Consider the following 17,661-nt stretch of genomic DNA (forward strand, 5'->3'; position numbering starts at 1 on the left):
AATGTTTTTAAAGGCAATTGGGCACATGCAAAACTGCAGGCAGCACACATTTCCTTTTTTTAAAAAATATTGGTTGCAGTATGTGGTACCCTTTTTTGATGGGTGTAAGGGGCTGGTCATGCAATAATTGCGCCGCAGGGGTTGATGAACATTCCGGTTATGATTGTCCGATAGGCTAAACAAATGCTATGGCAGATGCAAGCGATTTACAAAATATGGAAAAGGGTCACTGAAGTAGAGGGACACAGATAATATGTACGTGCCTCAAATCCCAGTATGGGGAAATGGGTTTTGCTCTATATTGTAGCAGACATACAGTGTTGGTGCACGGTAAAAATATCCTTTAACATTAACACCACCGGACTGGTCGCCTGGCGTATCTGAAAACGAAACGAAATGGGGTGGGAGGGTGAGTTAGTGGGAACGAGCGGGATAAGTGCAAGAGAGCAATGGTGTGCTGTTGGCAGCTTCAGTTCGGTCATCCCTGTTCGCTGAGCTTGGGGGTGTTTTTCTGGTCGGTAGCCATTGTGTGCTGTTGTGCTAAGCTGCTTTGTGCAGTTTGCTGTGCTTTAGGGCTATGGTTGTATTTGGTTAGAGTTTGAGGTGTATATGCAGAGGGGTGAAATTGTTAGTGGGTTGGTTAGTGGCCTCGCTATCTAGAAGGGATATGTGCTAACTTTACACGTTCTTTCTAGGTGTGGCGCGTGAATATCTACGAATTTCTATCTAGATCCGACACTGGTTTATATTCACAATCCTGTCTATATATGACGCATGCCAATATTCACAATTTATCCAAATGTGGCACTGGCCCACTTTCAAAATCCTGTCTAGATGCGCAGCAAGCGGCAAGCTAGCATTCCCAATGCAGTCTAGATGTGGAAATGGCTAATATTCGCTATTCTATCTAGATGTGGCACTGGCTGACATTCACAATCCTGTCTAGATGTGACGCAGGCTAATGTTCATAATTCAATCCAAGTGTGGTACTTGCCAACATTTATATTTCTGTTGGGTGTGACGCAGAGAAAGTGGTCTATTAACCATATATTGAGGCGGAGGCTATGGCTAGATTTGAAAGTCCTGTATAGTGGGAGGGAGGCTAAAGTTTCACAATGCAGCAGATTTCAGGATATAGTACAGTAAGTTTAGATTATGGCAGATACAGAGGGTTTGATACACCTATGCTTGAGAGTAATGTTGTAATGGGCGATTGCTAGTGTTGAGTGTTCCCTAAGAGGGTGATGCGGGTGGCATTTGTCTGGCAAGCTGTATTCTGAGGTATGGTAATGTAGAGTGGCAGGGCTTTCTGGAGTAGAGTAATTGCTCTACTCTCCACCCATGGCACACTTACTTTGGTGGTTGCTGCTGGTTGACGGCTGGTCACTGGCTTCACTGGCTTCCCCTGCTGACACCCGCAGACACACCTTGGAGCCACCACTGTATGAGGCGCCCTTTGCCTCTGGGGCTGCCGGGCAGATGGCTGCCCAGATCTGGTCCAAGATGGATTTGGCCAATAAGGGCCAGGGGGGAGAGTGCAGGAGGCGGTACAAGGAAGGGGCAAGCTGTGGCGAAGCTGGAAAGCCCGCAAGGGTCCCGGTATTAACTGGGGTGCCATGATGGTACAAATGGGGGGGCAGGGGTGGTCACAAGCACAAGCACACGCTCACCTGTAAGCCAAGATGGGGAAAGGCACAGGGAGCAGATGTGCTGCGTGTCGGGCCAGCAACAACTCACTGGATGGATTTGGCCAATAAGGGTCCAGGGGAGGGCGCTGGAGGCGGTGGGGGACAGACAGGCGAGAAGTGTATTCATTAGTGGGGCCAGCTGTAGGAGGAGGTCAGATTTGTGAGTTGTGAGCAGACGAAGCCCAGTTCACAGTGGGGGAGGGCTGGTTTTATGACCTGATAGTGGCAGCAGGCATGCTTTGTGCAGGTTTCCCAAAGATTCCACAGACACGAGGTTAATCAGGCTATTCTATCATTATGTGCAATATATATAGGTTCACTACACCATAGTGGTCTGGCCAAATCCGGTGATTACACTGCTTATAATGCACTGTGCATTTATATTCAGTATGTCCCTCATATTAATATTTTTTTATTTTTTTGAGGATTCAGACTTTATGTTGGGACTATTATGGCCCACACACTGTTTTACATCCTGGTCAGGTCCACTTTTAACCTGCAACGAAATTGTTTATGCACTGTACTTTTACTTCTCTGACTTTGCCTGTATTTTTAACCCTTTCCAATATGGCCGCTTTGTTTCCTCATGTTTTCCAAACAACTTGTTGCCATTGACATAGTTAAGGGACTGCACCTCAGAAGGGTATTTACCTTTGCTAATCTCGCTCCCCCTTACGTGATCAAGCGCTCAGTATGGCGCGGAACGCATTGTTTGCAGGCTGCTACCCCTAGGTGTCCTGCTGTTGTTTTGTTTTCTATGTGCTGCTTGTGTGTTGTGCATTCGGTTTTGCACGATGCATTTTTTAAAATCCTTTTGTAAACATTAGACACAAGTATTCTTTCTACTGTGTCGGTTGTGTTGACTTTTTTCTTAACCTGGCACTAGTTTTTGTGCCTGCGGGAGTGCGGTTCGCCTCTTCCTCCTTGTTTTGCATATATATATCACATCTGCCGACAATCCCTGATACTTTTTTGCCAACATTACATTCAGAACCCTTTGTATGAAAAGTAAATGCACATGTGATGTCATCAATGATATTTGTGATGTCATCATTGATGTCCTGGGTGTTACTCCTAGCAGGGCACGGTGGTGGCGTGAGTTATGGTTGCTTAGTTTACCATAACTGGTTTACATATAACCATAACGTCCTTTTTATCAACGTTTTTTTTTTTCTTTTTTTTTTTACTGAATTTGACATGTTTTTTAGTAGGGCAACTTAACCATACTGTCCCTTTTTAAGAACTTTTTTTGCTAAAGGTCATCTGTTTTTAGTAGTGGCACATAACCATAATGTAAAGTAACTTCTAACTTAATTACACACCTTGCACAGAATGCCTCCTTACCATATGCTGGCAGACAACACGGTGACGTGTCCGAGAATCCGTACACACTTAACAATAAGATGTATGCCTCGTGGACAGTGTGGGAATACATTTCATATTGATGTAGGAACGTCGAACTTCAACATTTCCCTTGCACTGCTCGAACACGTATTGGTAGTCAGCCATTAGCAATGTAGTGCACATTACATACTTTTAGCAAAAGTTCTAGTTATTTGAAAATGACATCAGCTAAAGCCATCCCTCCTCCCCAGGAAACAGCAGCACTGCTGTAATGAAGGAGCATGAGAAACGCTGCCCCTACCTTACAAATAACAAACTCACAACATTTTCCACCCTTCACCTACCCCCCCCCCCCTGCCCCATATTACTGTTTGGGCCCTCTTTTCACATTTCCGTTCGCAAATTTCCTTATTAGCCTTCCCTAAACAAAGTAAATGTTCCTTTAAGAACCACCTTTCACAGTGTAAACATATTTAAAAAAAAAAAAAAAAATCTCATACACTCCCTCTACTTTATATTTCTCAGTAAAGGACATAGACGTAATAAGATTTGCATTAACAATCTAGATTTGCAAAGCAGGAACGTGTGGTACTAAAAAATAGGATTTGTCATGATAATCCGTCCCGCTGTAACCAAATCCTTTTCCAAGATGGCCACCATAGAAAGGGAAGGCGGTTGTTCCATACGTGTCCCCTCTTTGCTTTCCATGGCAGCCTACAAAAAGCAAAAATATGTGCCGTGATGCAGAACCTGAAAATGAACGAACATACAGCAACGTAAAACGTTTCATTTTGAAATAATACATTGTTTTTTAAAAGAAAACATTAACATTTTAGAATTTGTAAAGTAGTTTTATTTCACAAACTGTTCGAGACCATCAGACTAATCCCATTTTCAATGAAAGTGTAACATTGTGTCTGAGCGTCATCGAAAATGTTAATGGTGAGGCACACGTTGTTCTTTTCGCATACACAAAGTATGCGTTTTCGATAAAGCAACCGCTTTGTTCGCACAGTGATTTCCAAGACGTCACCATGACCTTCGGCCTACACCACCATAAAAGAGGTTAGGTTCCCCCTAATGGCCACTTCAGCGTATGGACAAAGGGGGCCAGCCCGATCATCCCACAAAATTGGACGGACAGGCAGCCGGTCACGATCAGTTGCAGATGGCGTCCAAAGAAGCCGTTGCTCGGCATCTGAAATCCATGGCAAGCACAGTGAGGCAGGATGTAGCTGGTCGAAAAAACGTAAGAGAAAGTACATATCAGTACCCATCCTTCAGCAAACAATGTCAAAAAAGACAAAAAGAATGTGGAAACTAATACACAAATCAAAGTGGTCATACATTACATTTTAAGGAAATATTAGCGTTGAACAAGGGTAAGTCTAGGCAGAACATGGGTAAATCTAGTGACGGGCTACAAACTGCGAGAATCTGCACTCTTCATAAGTTGGAAAAAAGATGTCCTTCAGTTACAAAGCCAAAATATAATGGTCAAGTAACAAAAATTACATCTCGTGATTTCAAAAAAGACCAAAAGAACGTGTAGCCTAATAAACAAAGAGATGGGGTCAAACATGACATTTTAAAGAAGAAATATTAACGTTGAACAAGGGTAAGTCTAGTCCTGGCCTGCAAAGGCAGAGAATCCGCACTCTTCGTAAGTGGAAAAAAAATGACAACTGCACAGAAAAGTAATACTTCAGTTACATTGTCAAAATTATTGTTCTGGTAATAAATTTAAACTCAGTCCGATGTAGTCGTCAAAATGAAACTTACTTGATATTTATCGCCTCCATTGGTTTTGGATAAAGTCAGACTGCAATGTACTTGCTGCAAAGAATCTGCGTGAACTGATATTTCATGTGCCTTAAAAACGTTTTTGAAACATATCCTGATCAAATGGTATTTTTTTGCAAACTTTAACTCTCTGCATTGTTGCTTAAGTTTCCCTTTCGCTCAAGGTCAAAAAACAATTTACACTTATGGTTTTAGAGGGATGCTTGGGCCTATTGAGCTCGCAACCATAAAAGCAAACCAAGTGACCTTCACTCAGAATGCAAATACATTCTCACTTTGCAACAACATATGCGAATACATTCATGAGAACCGCCATTCACTTGCAGAACCGCTGTTTCCAACAAACAGTGCAGGTGGCTGCCTCAGATTTCAAACTCTAGGACGCCAGTCTGACTGCAATATTATTCTAAATACATTGTAACACAGATGCAGTAATTGTTGGCCGTATATTGAGCGTCAACTTCCAGTTTACCGTATGACTTTGGTGACAGGCAATAAAACACCATTATTTGCCTTTCTCCTGCCACATCCCATCATAGCTGCATTAACGTTCATCTTCCAAAACAGTATTTCATAAGTGTAACCAGTGCAATGGTGTCTTGTTTTGTATGTGATACCGGCGATGTCCGTGTACAACCAAAACACGAACAAAAGATGGCGTGCGCAGCAGGAGAATCTGACGAACTTCACGCTTTTCCACAACCAATCACTGAAAGCGTCACATGTCAGCGGACATGACGCTATGGGTTAGCCAATCTATTTCTTGTCCGCGCAGCGAATAGGGAAGTGTGACCGCGTAGCGGACATAGTTATCACTAATTTTTTGAGACCTAGTTTTCGGTCGTTTTAAAGAAAACTACTGGACGGATTGCCACCAAATTTACAAAAGCACGCTTTCGGGACCAAGCCCCTGCCGCAAATGTGGTGAAAATCCATCCAGCAGATTGGCCTGTAGGCGTGCGCAAAGTTTTTCCCCCATTCAGTGTATGGGGAAAAAAAGATGTTTTGGGACCCCCCTCTATAACTCCACCCCGACCCCTCTGGACCAAACATCACCAAACTTTCTGAAGAAATTCAGAGGGGCCCATATACATTTTTTTGCGAAGTTTGATGAGGATTTGTCCAGGGGGAGCTGAGTTATAAGCCACCCAAAAAGTGCTCTTCCTATGGAAACAGCAACTTAACCATAACTATACATCCTAAACCTGGGGATGGTATTAGCCGGGTGGATCATCTGGGAGGAGAAGGCCACCAAGGGAATAGGATGACTGTTAGGAGATCCACAGCATTAATCTACTTCAGAGGGTGATATTTCCATAATACCGGAATACCTAATGGCTTGTTGTCAGAGTAAGGCTTAAGGCTTCCCTTCCCAAAATTACCCAAATTGTTAGTGGTAAAGACCCTTCTAGTCAACAGGAGAATGATATATGCAAGAAGCATCATTATCACTACTTCTGATAGCTATGATTCTGCCTTGGGTTTGAACTATAAAACCAAAAACTAACTGTTAATTCCTTTAGAAACCTCCCATAAAGGTATAGTCTATTCACTATGTAAACCAAGTTAATTAGATGAGGTTAAACTGACTTTGAACATTAGGAAATTCAAGTCCCATAGTGCTCTAGGTACTGGGAAGAGGAGCTCTGAGGTACAGAACTGTGATGTGCAGTTTAGTAGTTTGGTTCTGATGGCCCATGCTTGAGCGGGACTTTTTAAATGTTTAAAGACCCTTCAGGTGCAGGCCATTAGAAGAAGTAGACTACTGCAGCGGTGGGAGCAGCAGAAGCAGAAAGGTGACACTGGGACCGCCGCTGTGTTTCCAGCAGAACGCAGTGCAGTCAGTGTCGTAGAAGTTGGGACTTTGAAATGCAGAGATCACACAGTGGGAAGTGGTGCTGAGTCGACCTGACCCGTAGGAGAGAGAGGCTCTCCTAACTGTGTCCCGCTACAGTGGTTGCCGTTCAACTTAGCATGCAAGGAGGAAGACAGGCTCCCATTTCAGAAAAGACGGGCTGTGGGAGTGTGACCAGAACGGACGCCCAGGACCTGATGAGAGAAGAAGTTGAAGCAGTAGCGGATTGAACAGACATGCAGGGAAAGACCAGTGATTTGGCCATTGATGGGTGACCCCGGGGCACTCTGTGAAAGACCACAGACTGAATGCAATTCCTTTGAATACCAAACTAACAAAGTAAAGCCAATAACGCTTATACTAAGAGTCTGAGTGGAGAAGTATTGTGACTACCATTGCCAAAGTAAAACGGGGTTAATATTTAAACTAGATGAATGTAATCTAGATTACCTCAAAGGGAGACATTACCAGAAGTGTATCAGTGATATTGAATACATTCAAAGATGGCAGGAGAGAAGCCCTCTTCGTACAAATCAAGGAGGAGAGGAATTTAACCTGCATTACCTTGGTCAAACAAATGAGTGTCATTGTGTAATGTATTCTTATGGAAGGAGTTGTGAACCCCAGTACTGTTGTTGCAAGTGAAAGACTTTTACAAGAAGTAGCTTTCTTTTGATTAACTTTCTTCATTAAGGGTAGAAGTGTGGAAAGTCTGAAGCAGTGCAAGCGTCACCACAGAGTGCTTGTATTAGTAGTGGCAGGAATTTTATCCTGGCAGGCGAGTATACCAGGAAAGGGACTATTAGTGGTAAATCCTGGCAGGTTAGTGAACGAGGAAGATCATTAAAGTACTACAGTGTGGTAGAAGTTGTGGTGAAAGAATGTGGCAAGGCCACTAATGTGTTATGATGAACTGTGCTATAATTATCCTGACAAAACTTTCTTTATGAAAAAGAAATGTGAAAGTGGTGGTTCTTGAAGAGGGGTTATATTGAATACTGACCGGAAGTGTGAAGACAAAGTGTTTGGTTTATCAAGCAAGAACTGTGGAACTTGGACAATCATTTTGAAGAGTGAAAGGGTCTGGATAGCAATAAGACATTCAAGTACCAAGTGGAAGACTTGTGGAGTGAAAAGAACTTTGTTGTGGTTTGAGGCGGAGCTTGGCTATTGAAAGGAACTTTCTTGTTTAAAATTTTGACTTGGAAAATCTTGAATTTATCAAGTTTATGTTGAACACAACTGTTATTTTTATTAAGTTTAATCGGCCATATGATACATCTATTATTTCTATTTTATGTATACGGGTGAGGGACAGATACCTTTTTGATATTGTTTTTTTAATCTTAGTTTAACAGGCAGGGATATCCTCGTTGGGTTAGGAAAATGGAGGTGATTTTCTCACCCCCCTATTGTTTAAATAAAATGGCCTCTTGCTAGAAAACTCTTGACTTGTCTGTCTTGCATTTCTGACCCCTCCCAATAGTCATGCATGAGGTGATCAGTGACTCGGGTGCAGGCGGTAAGGGGAAAGTTGGAAGAGGACATAGGGCAGGCGCTGGCGGGTGCAGAATGGGGGAGAGCGTTGCAAGAATACCAAAGGTTTCTTGTAACATGCAGTGTACACTAATACCGTTGCTGCAAGCATTTTATAGTGTATGTTGCGTCCACCAGAGTGCAAAAAATGTATAACAAGGAGAGTGCCGGCTGTCCTAAATGTTCATACGATGGGCCTTCATTCTTTCGTATATGTGTTCCGAATGTCCTATTGTGAGGAACTTCTGGAATTGAGTAATGGAAGTGTTAGCCAGTTTCACAGAGTGGATGCTATCGGCCACGATTAAACATATCTGTTGGGCATACTGCCAAGGAAGAAGGGTAAATTGCTATTGAGGCTTGTTATGTTGGGAATGACACTGGCAAAAAGACAAATTGCTATGAAATGGAAGCAATCCATCAGGTTCTCTGAGATCAAGGTCTAGCAATATGATCAAATGGGCAACAGCGGAGACGCACATTGGACTTAAGCGGGCTGAATTCATTGAACAGGACGGAGTTTGCTCTATTTGGGACAACTACTTGGATGCTCTACTGGATTCCCCAGATGTAATGCTCCTGTGAGGCTGCCTGCGGAATGGGCCGATGTATGGTAAGCACGGTGGGTAGGTCAGGGAGTGGTAGACTGGGATGGATATGATATGTATTGTAAGTGCAGAGATGGAAGGTACTTGTATGGTACTAAGAGACTTCAGTGAGGCCAAGCACATGGTGATTACTGTAAATTGGGAGAAGTGGTTGCTGAGCCGTGAGTATGTGGGTGGGGGCTGGGGAGCGGCGAGCGGGTATGGACATCAGTGCTGGCTGGCGGAGGGGGTGGAGGGCACTGTTGTCACTGGCGTTTTTGGTTATATATATTAAGTTGGAGCTAACAGACTGGTGAATGAAGCTTTTGTCTTTTTCTATGCATATTGAAATCTTTGGAGAAAGAAATATGAAACAAAAAAAAAACTATTGTTAGGCTGGATTTCTGCACTCTGGCTTGGTGGACAGATGTGTAGGAGGCCATCCTAGTTAGTGAGCAGGGAACAACTCTGGGAGCTGAAGCCAAAACAATCAAGGTAGCATGGGGAGTGGCCAAGGCTAAGTCTCACGAAGGATGAGCCTGGGCAATGGTCAACAATGAGTCTACAAGGATTACACTTGGATAGGTAGTTATACAAATACTTTATTTATGGACAAGCGAACACTATAAAAATGACTGTAGGCAAGTAATTCTATCACACAACACTCATAATAAAATACATATATACAGCCCCTGTAACCAGAGCAATAAAATCACAATACTTCCAACCCACAATACTGAAAGGAAAGGTAATGGGTATTATTTGCAATGGCAGTCCACAAGAATACAACCCTAACTTTAGAAGTCCAACCTTATGTTGACTGGGGCCTTGTGCCCAAAAGGTTCACAAAGTTTCCAGAGGTTTTGTTAGCTGGGAAAAAGTTGGGAGGAAGATCTTGTGGATAGGAGACGGGTTCCAAAAGTCAGTTAAGTATGTATTCTAGCGAATAAAACACAGCTTTCGACAACAAGTTTGGGGTGGGGGGGCAGATAAGTATTGCTGTAACTCACCCCCATATGCTGGTTTCTCTTTAGACTTGACAATGTCATCTGAGGTTGGTTTTCCCGATGTTTGTTCCAGTCACCAGAGCCCAAGAGTTGCGGGTGCAAGAGATGTCCCGGTTGGATTCAGAAGTTAGCGCAACCTGTTCCCGTCAATGAATGCAACTCGCATCGATGCATCACTCCTCTGGGTACTTGATCAGATGTGGGCAAGCCAGTTTCGACATAGGTCACCAATGCACGGTGTCAGGAGGGCAAACAGCTTTTGCGGTCAGAGTTGGCCTCCTATCTCGGGTCCCATTGAAGCTGGAACGTCATCATTTCGCGGGAGTTACTCTTGTTGAACAAGCTGAGGGTGCCCAAAGTTCTGAGTTGAAACACTGAACCACAACGCCTCTACCTACCACAGTAGCCGAAACTGGAATTAATCAGTCCACAGGATGGTTCCAGGAACGATTCCGAAGACTCCAGGTGGCTTGGCACTTAGCAGACATCGGGAATGGTTGATCCCACCGCTCCAAGCGTTGAAGTACAACCGAAGGCCTTCTAAAGATCACCAGCCAGACAGGGCTCCACCATTACTGTAGCAACAGTTGGTTGCCAGGCATTCTCAGGACAGGGCCAGAGGTCTTCTGACGTCTTCGCAGCTGCGCAGGACACTTGGCCCTCACAGAATCTCTACAGGATCCCTGGGGCATGGCTGCAGGACTCCTCTTCATATCTAGAAACTCGGGTGAGACAAACTCGGCTCACCCAGTGAAAGATCTGCCCCTCATACACACCCCAGCAGTGGTCCAATCAGGACCACTGATGTTGAAACTCATGCATACACTTTAGACATACAGAAAACCAGTTTTTGGATGGTGACCAAACAGTCTCAACCCACATCCTGGGAACACACACATTGCCATTGCCCTGCACTAGCCCATTAAAAGCAAGACTTTCCCAGGCAAGAGCAAGATCATAAAAGGATTTTCCTCACCTGGCAGGGCAGGAAGAAGGTAACGGGACAAGATGGCCAAATAACAAACAAAACTTTGTGGCAAGGCCATGTTGCGACACTAGCCACTGTTAATGGCCAAATGCGGTAATGCTAACAAAAAGTACAGTAAAAATCATCAAAAGTAACTGCTGCCACCAGTTTTTCCTTGGGCACATCTAAAATAACCCATTACTTTGAATGTAGGCTAGGGTCCTGATTGCAAAAATGTACATAATTTTAAAATTCGTTTACTTCAAAGACTGTATCTCCACAAACCAGTTTCTGTAGATCAATCACTGTCATTTCAGGTAGGGGACGGGGTTGTTTACAAAAGCCACTCATCCAGTAAACTCGCTTTTCATTCAATTTAATATGCACATAATCAAAACACAATAAGGTGATTGGACAGAGTGGTTGTCATGGCCCTTTACCCCTGGCGCCTATGGAAGAGGTGGACAAGCTGCCATTGACTTTGTTACATTCTCTTCCTGGAACATATTCACCATTCTAGTCTTTTCGAAGATGGCCACCGGCCATTTTGATAGCTTTCACTTCCAACGCGCTGCATTGCAACCCATCAGACTTCCTGCTCTTACAGGTAGGGTGCTGTGCTAGGAACCCCTTCTGACCTCCCTTCTCTCATTTCTTTGGCTTTTCTCTCGCTCTGTCTTCCCAAGCATCTTCCTCCCCTGGCTGTGCTATGGTTTTCCTCCAGGCTTTCTGCTTTCCCAGGTTTCCAGAGCTTTGCTCCCTGGATCTCCATTACTCTTCGATGCTCGTCCTTTTCCTCCTTGAAGCTTTGTTTGCGCCTCTATCTCTTTCTCTCTCTTGCTACTCATTATGGAGTCCGGCTAGTTTCTTGGAGTTCTCCCTGCTGCTGCCTTCTTCAATCAGTTTTCACGACATTCTGCCAAGCTCTCCGTGACACAACAGACACAGAGAGAGGGGCCCCTAGTCTGCCTGTTTATCAGTTGGACATAGTGGCTTCACCTTGTGACAGACGCTACCCAATCTCTTCCAAGAAAGGAAGACTTCAAAGAAGAACAAGAAGGCGATCCGGAAAGGATCCTCTTTGTCCCCACACACCGAGGAAGAATCGGGTGAGGATCAAGGGAGAGATCCTGTTAAGCCTGACACTGGTTTGCACCATAACCCGATACTGATAGTGGTTCTCACGCATGCCATTTACGTCTGGCACCCAACTTTAATCACAAGTTGGTTCATCTGACTTTCACCCGCCTAACTGTACAGTGAAAGTACCAAGCCAGTGGTAAAAACAAAAACATTAAAGTATTGACTTTTGAATTAATTATAAGTGCATTATGGATCAAGGATACAGATAAACTGCATCAAGACACAAACCATGCTTTTTATGTTCATGTCCAACAATGTAACTGTGCTGTTGTCTCCGTCTCTGTTTCTCTGTATTTGTCCATATATTGCCAATTATTTAGAAATCTTGGCCACGTGTTATGTTGATTTATACGGCACACCAATACCACCCACGGGCAGTCTCCAGGTGCTTACGTGGCTCTGTAAGAAAGAGGAAGGGATTGGTTAGTGAGGGTAGAATGATAAAATGGGTTCAGAACGAGGAAAACTGGCGTTGTTGTGTGTTGGCTTGATAGTTTTTTTGTATAGCGCCTATACGCAATGATTTTCGAAGCACTTCAAGGCAGGGGAGAGAGCAAGGGAAAATACAATCACATTCTTACAAGGCCTTGATACATTTAAGAATGAGTAATGTATTATGGTACTAAGCCCAACTACGTTTCTGATGGTGCATGGACATTGAAAGAGGTGGGGAAAGGAGGGGGGGGCGGGCAAGTAGAGGAAACAAGCGGTGACTGTTGTACTAGGGCTGACGACATTTCTGATAGTGCAAGTGCATAGTTAATGGAGAAGGGAAGGGGGAGGAGAGTAGGTAAAGCAAAGGGTAGCAGAGAAAGACTGGGAGACGAGTAGGTGAGCAAAGGAAAAGCAGGCAGAATACAGTGTAAGGCGCAAACAGATGGAATTAACTCTGCCATGATACAATAGTCAGAAATGAGACGGAAATGATGCAAGAGTCATGCAGGACGTGCCATGATGCAAAGTCATTGAGCACAATATGATTCAAGTCATTGTGATTGTGTTGATCAAAAGGTCCAGCATGACGACAAGGATAAGGATGGGAAAGCAATTTGCATCAAAAGGCAATTCAAAGCTTGAGCAAAAGGCGGTGTAGGTACATCAATGAGTAGCAACATAATCAGACTGTGGGCATTGTGGGTTTAGTTGAAGCATAAAGGCAAGGCAACTGTGGTATACAAGGGAAGGGGAGTGGGAACAGCAAGCTATGACTTTCACACAGGCAGGCACATACAGACAGGAGAGGTACATAGTGTAAGTAGAGGGAACTGAGTATGGGGAGCAGCCACTGTGGGGAGGAGGGTTGGGGCAGACCCCTGGACCGGGCCTGGTAGCGGACAGGGAGCATACAGGGTACTTAGTAGAGGGCCTCCGGGCAAGTCTGCTGGCCTTCTGATTGGCCAGGATAAGGAAGGCCACAGCCAATCCTAGGCCCCATGCTGCACCAGACCGAGCACTCCAGTGCTCACAAAGGACACGGCCATCTTGGAACGGGCGATCAGCAGGGATGGCAAATGAGAGCAAACAAAATTGGCACAAAACGGAGCATTGTAAAAGCCCAAATTGTACAAATTACTTGCAGGATGATGTTGCCTGTCCAAAGAAATGATTGTACACTAAGGCCGGATATTGCTCACTGCACCCCGGGGGGAGGGGAGGCGCTTACCTTCCACGGTGGATGTGCACAGAAGGGCTCCGGGTGGTGGGAGGAAGCACAACTGCAGTCGCTGCGGCAGCCGCAGCAACTAGAGAAAGAAAGGTAGGTTGCAGATGGTAGGTTGCATGCACTGGCTTGTTGTATCTGTACAGGTAAGGTCCAATGCCTGGGATGCTTTTGGTGTGGCTCTTTGTTGTGGGTGTGTGTTTTATGTGTAGATTGCTGGTATTTCGGTTTGTGTGCAGTGACGTTTGTGGATCCTTGCGGTTAAGGTTCAATGCATGGGATGTTTCTATGTGACTATTATGTTGGGGTTTGTATGTGTGTTTGTGTAGATGGGCAGGGGTTTAAGGTTGTGCACACTGGCTTGTTGTGTCCTTACGGGTAAGGTCCATTGTCCTAGTTTGTTGTGTCTGTTGCTTGTGTTGGGTGGTGTATTAGAGAAAGTAGTAGCAGAGTAGTTAGTGCTTTGGCTACTCGCTAACTTCTATGTGGCTAATCTATACAGTACTATCTGTTGTGACAAAATGATTAATCTCCACAATTCTATGCAAGTCTGACGCATGGCTAAACTTCGCAGTACCCAGACTAAGGCCCTGTGGTCCTAATAGTGATAGCGCCCTTCGAGGTGGAATGGACTACTTGGAAGCGGCTCACCACCCCCGGTACACGCTTGGAATGTTACCATCTTAGATGGACATATTGCAAGGTGTTCCCATTAACGCTAGTGGAGCTGTAGGCTCACTTAGGAGAGTAACATTGTGTCAAAGACGAACTCTCTTGTTTTGAAATCCAAATAATTTCCACCGTTAGTCATTTGGCTGGGAGGAATATGATGGGATTGCTTTTATCCTTCAGAGTGACATTCTTTCATAGTCCACATACTTTTAGTCGCAAGTATTCTAGTATCCTTAAGCAAATCTGTCATCTACAGTAAAATACAAAAGTGCACATTGTAGTTGTATCCTTCATGTGTTTTCACGATTCATTACAGCACATTAATGATTGACACATATCTTTTTGCATAATTTATCCCTGCTGAATTTATAGTTTGCTAAGTATTTATTTGCTTTTAAAGGCTTAAAGGCTAACCCGTGTTTCAAACCTCTGGTAGTTTTGCGCGTCCTAGTCTAGAGGACACTCGAACTACTCTGCACTTTCATTGGGAGATTTGACCTGGTTCTTACTCTTGGAGTGTTGACAGCATGGACATTAAAATGCATAATAAAACGCTGGTAGTGCATCTTCCCCACTTATTTTGATATAATAACATGTTGGTCATAGGAAGAGCAAGTGTGAACGCACGTGGTTGCTGCTGCATGTGTTCAGTTGCCTAGTAGAAATGGGATTATCTAACAAAGTGCTTATCCAGGTTACATTTTCTTTTTCTTTTAGCTTGAGCCCTACATGACTGAAGATTTCATCAAACAAGCTTTTACTGCAGTGGGAGAGGCTGTGGTGAATGTCAAACTAGTTAATGATTGGCTTGGAAGGTATGTGATCAAAAAAGTCCTATGTTGTGTTGTGAGGCAAGCCTGGATGCTATATGCTACAGGTCTGCTGCATTTACAAGAGTGGGAGTGTCTCGAGGGTATTGGCGTCTTTTAGATTGCAGAAAAAGAGTCTCACTTGGATTGTTTTGCAAAAAAGCACTATCGTTTTCTATCACCAACTGCCCTTTATCTTGGGCTTCCATCAAAGTGCTTTAATGTTACGAAAAATCACACCCCTTGCCAAAGTGGTGGATGTAAACTATCCCAAAATAAAGGCTAGATGGAAAATGTTTTGAAGCAAGTATGGAATGAAGGGTTGTCTTGAGCATATCTATGTTGGTTGGGAGTGAGTTCCACCCCATTTGTTTTCATCCAGGCAATCACCTCAGACACATAACCTGACTAGGCTTCAACGGCTGCTTCTGAGTTGATAAGGAAATATAATTAGATCTGTGTGACTTGAGCATATGTGATCTTGTAAATCATGCTTTACGGCTGATGTTTTGAAGTAACATGCCATTGAACAAAAGGGGCGACAGTGTTCAATTTGCGGTAAGCTAATAGGGCAGGACAATTAATAGATGCCTGTGATCCCAAGATGCCTTGCTGTACATACTGCAATAATGAAAAGTAAGCAAGTCCTCTGATGCTTGCCAGGCTTTGTCCTAATGGTGTTTGTGGCAAATGATTAGGCCTGCTACGTGTCAAAGGCTGGCATCGAATCTGTTTATAGCCATCAGCAAATCATTCACCAGATTGGCGAGCACAGACTTCCCTTTACCATCTCAGAAGTGTATCATTTAAGGCACAAACACTTCTCAAAACACCATAAGCAGGCTGCCATTAATGTGCATATTGGATGAGCTAGGTTTCCTGTCATGTTTAAGGATTCAGCTGTAAAACTATTTGAGTAGTGATCCAAGGGCAGTGTAGACTTCCAAAAACTAAAAACCTATAACCCTATTGGCAGGTTATAGCATCCCTATGAGACCACTTCAACCAAAGCTATTTCTTCCTTTTTGTAGTGGCTTAAACTCTGGAATGACATGGACCCTAAACCGCCTCAATGGAAGAACCTGCTAAGAGTGGGAGATTTGTCAGTTATTTTACCATGAGTAGCATTTCAGTTCTACACTTGTCTGTAAACGATGCTGTTATGGGCTGTTTACATAACTTATAACATATTTGGGATTAGCAGGCAAGTTACGTTTAGTCTGTATCTGTTTGAGATCATGTCGAGCATCTTGAATATAGGTCTCTGTATAAAGAGTGAATAGGATATATGACCACTCGTTTGGCCAGATATAAACGACGTTAATCCCATGGTCCTCAAAATGTCTGTTGCTGCACTGCCAGGCTCCTCAACCTACTAACATTAAATCACCCAACCGCATGTTGGCCTGTACACTAAGTTGAAATACAAAGCTGAATTTCCTGACATGTCACAACTTATTATTTGCAAACTTTCTGTGGTGGATGGTACATTTGAGGTCCAATTTATATATCAAATTTTCTTTCCCCAAGCTCTTGCAACATATACTATACTCTACCCAGTTAAGGTTAGGTTTGACAGTGGGTAGTCGAGCGTAGCATTTAGCAAGGTCTCAGTGGTGAGAAACGGATGGTAGAAAAACAAAAATGTTATCGCCTACCATGGGGATGAAGTACATGATTGTAGAACGAAAGTGAACACCAGACCAAAGAAACTGTCCTAATTTACAATGGTTGTTTTCTGATCACTATATCTGAAGAGGTGGGCATTACTGTAATGCCCTCCAATGTTTTGGACACTTGCGGGGACCAACCATTGCTATTTTGAAATGAGTCTGCTCTTGCTTATTTGTTCACTCACTATGTTTGGTATGAAACCCCCACCCTCCCCAAGCGCAAATGTGATCTATAGAACAATGGGGAAAGAATTTGAGGTTTGAGAGGGATCGATGAAGGTAATTTACAAAAAAGCAACCCCATTAGGTGAGGTGTTTGTCAAAAGTAAATTACACTGCAAATCAATATTCCTTCTGGCCTCCCACAACTATGAAGGGATTCACAACACTAGAATGTTAGCATTCCACTTCAAGTCACACACTTGAGTTGATGCAGTCCCGTACAGATCCCAAACCATTTGCAAAGAGCACGTCTCATTTGCTTATTCTCTCGCAATATAAATCAAACCTTTGTAACCAAGACCAGTGTACTAAACACACTCCGGCTTTAGTCTGATGCCCTTAATAAAGTCGGTCTCAGTATTTTTCTCCTTTTTCAGATGACCAGTAGCAGTGTAACTGTACATTTGTAAGTAGAGTATGGAAAATGGTAGCCCACTTGAACCCTTGCTGATCGCTGCTCTACTATGCCTGGTTTGTGCATGCACCATAGTGATTCAGTGTTGAGCATAAACAAATAACTAAGTGAACTTTATCTTTTTTTAGTGGTAAAAAGGTATTTCCTGGCCTTAATTTTTCCTCAAAGGTAACTTTTACTTTGAACTTTCCACATTCTCAGATGATTTTTTATTTTATGTTTAATGGTGTTTGTAATGTCACAGCAAGAAACACTGATACCATGTGATTTAATGTATCGT

The 17,661-nt window shown here is 43.6% G+C and overlaps 1 protein-coding gene across 2 annotated transcripts in view; it reads left to right on the forward strand.

Annotated features, from left to right (window-relative positions):
• Window positions 1-17,661, forward strand: part of C5PH6orf52 (chromosome 5p C6orf52 homolog) — a 569,473-nt gene that overhangs the window by 59,521 nt on the left and 492,291 nt on the right. Inside the window, exons 2-3 of one of the 2 annotated variants that reach the window (XM_069613441.1) lie at window positions 14,980-15,077; window positions 17,510-17,549. In XM_069613441.1, the coding sequence (XP_069469542.1) occupies window positions 15,062-15,077; window positions 17,510-17,549 (56 nt within the window). In that variant the 5' untranslated portion in view covers window positions 14,980-15,061. The remainder of the gene's footprint in view (window positions 1-14,979; window positions 15,078-17,509; window positions 17,550-17,661) is intronic. The other variant, XM_069613440.1, reaches the window with a different exon arrangement.

Source organism: Ambystoma mexicanum, chromosome 5p (assembly GCF_040938575.1).
Source record: "Ambystoma mexicanum isolate Mex_15411 chromosome 5p, UKY_AmexF1_1, whole genome shotgun sequence".
Lineage (NCBI taxonomy): Eukaryota > Metazoa > Chordata > Amphibia > Caudata > Ambystomatidae > Ambystoma > Ambystoma mexicanum.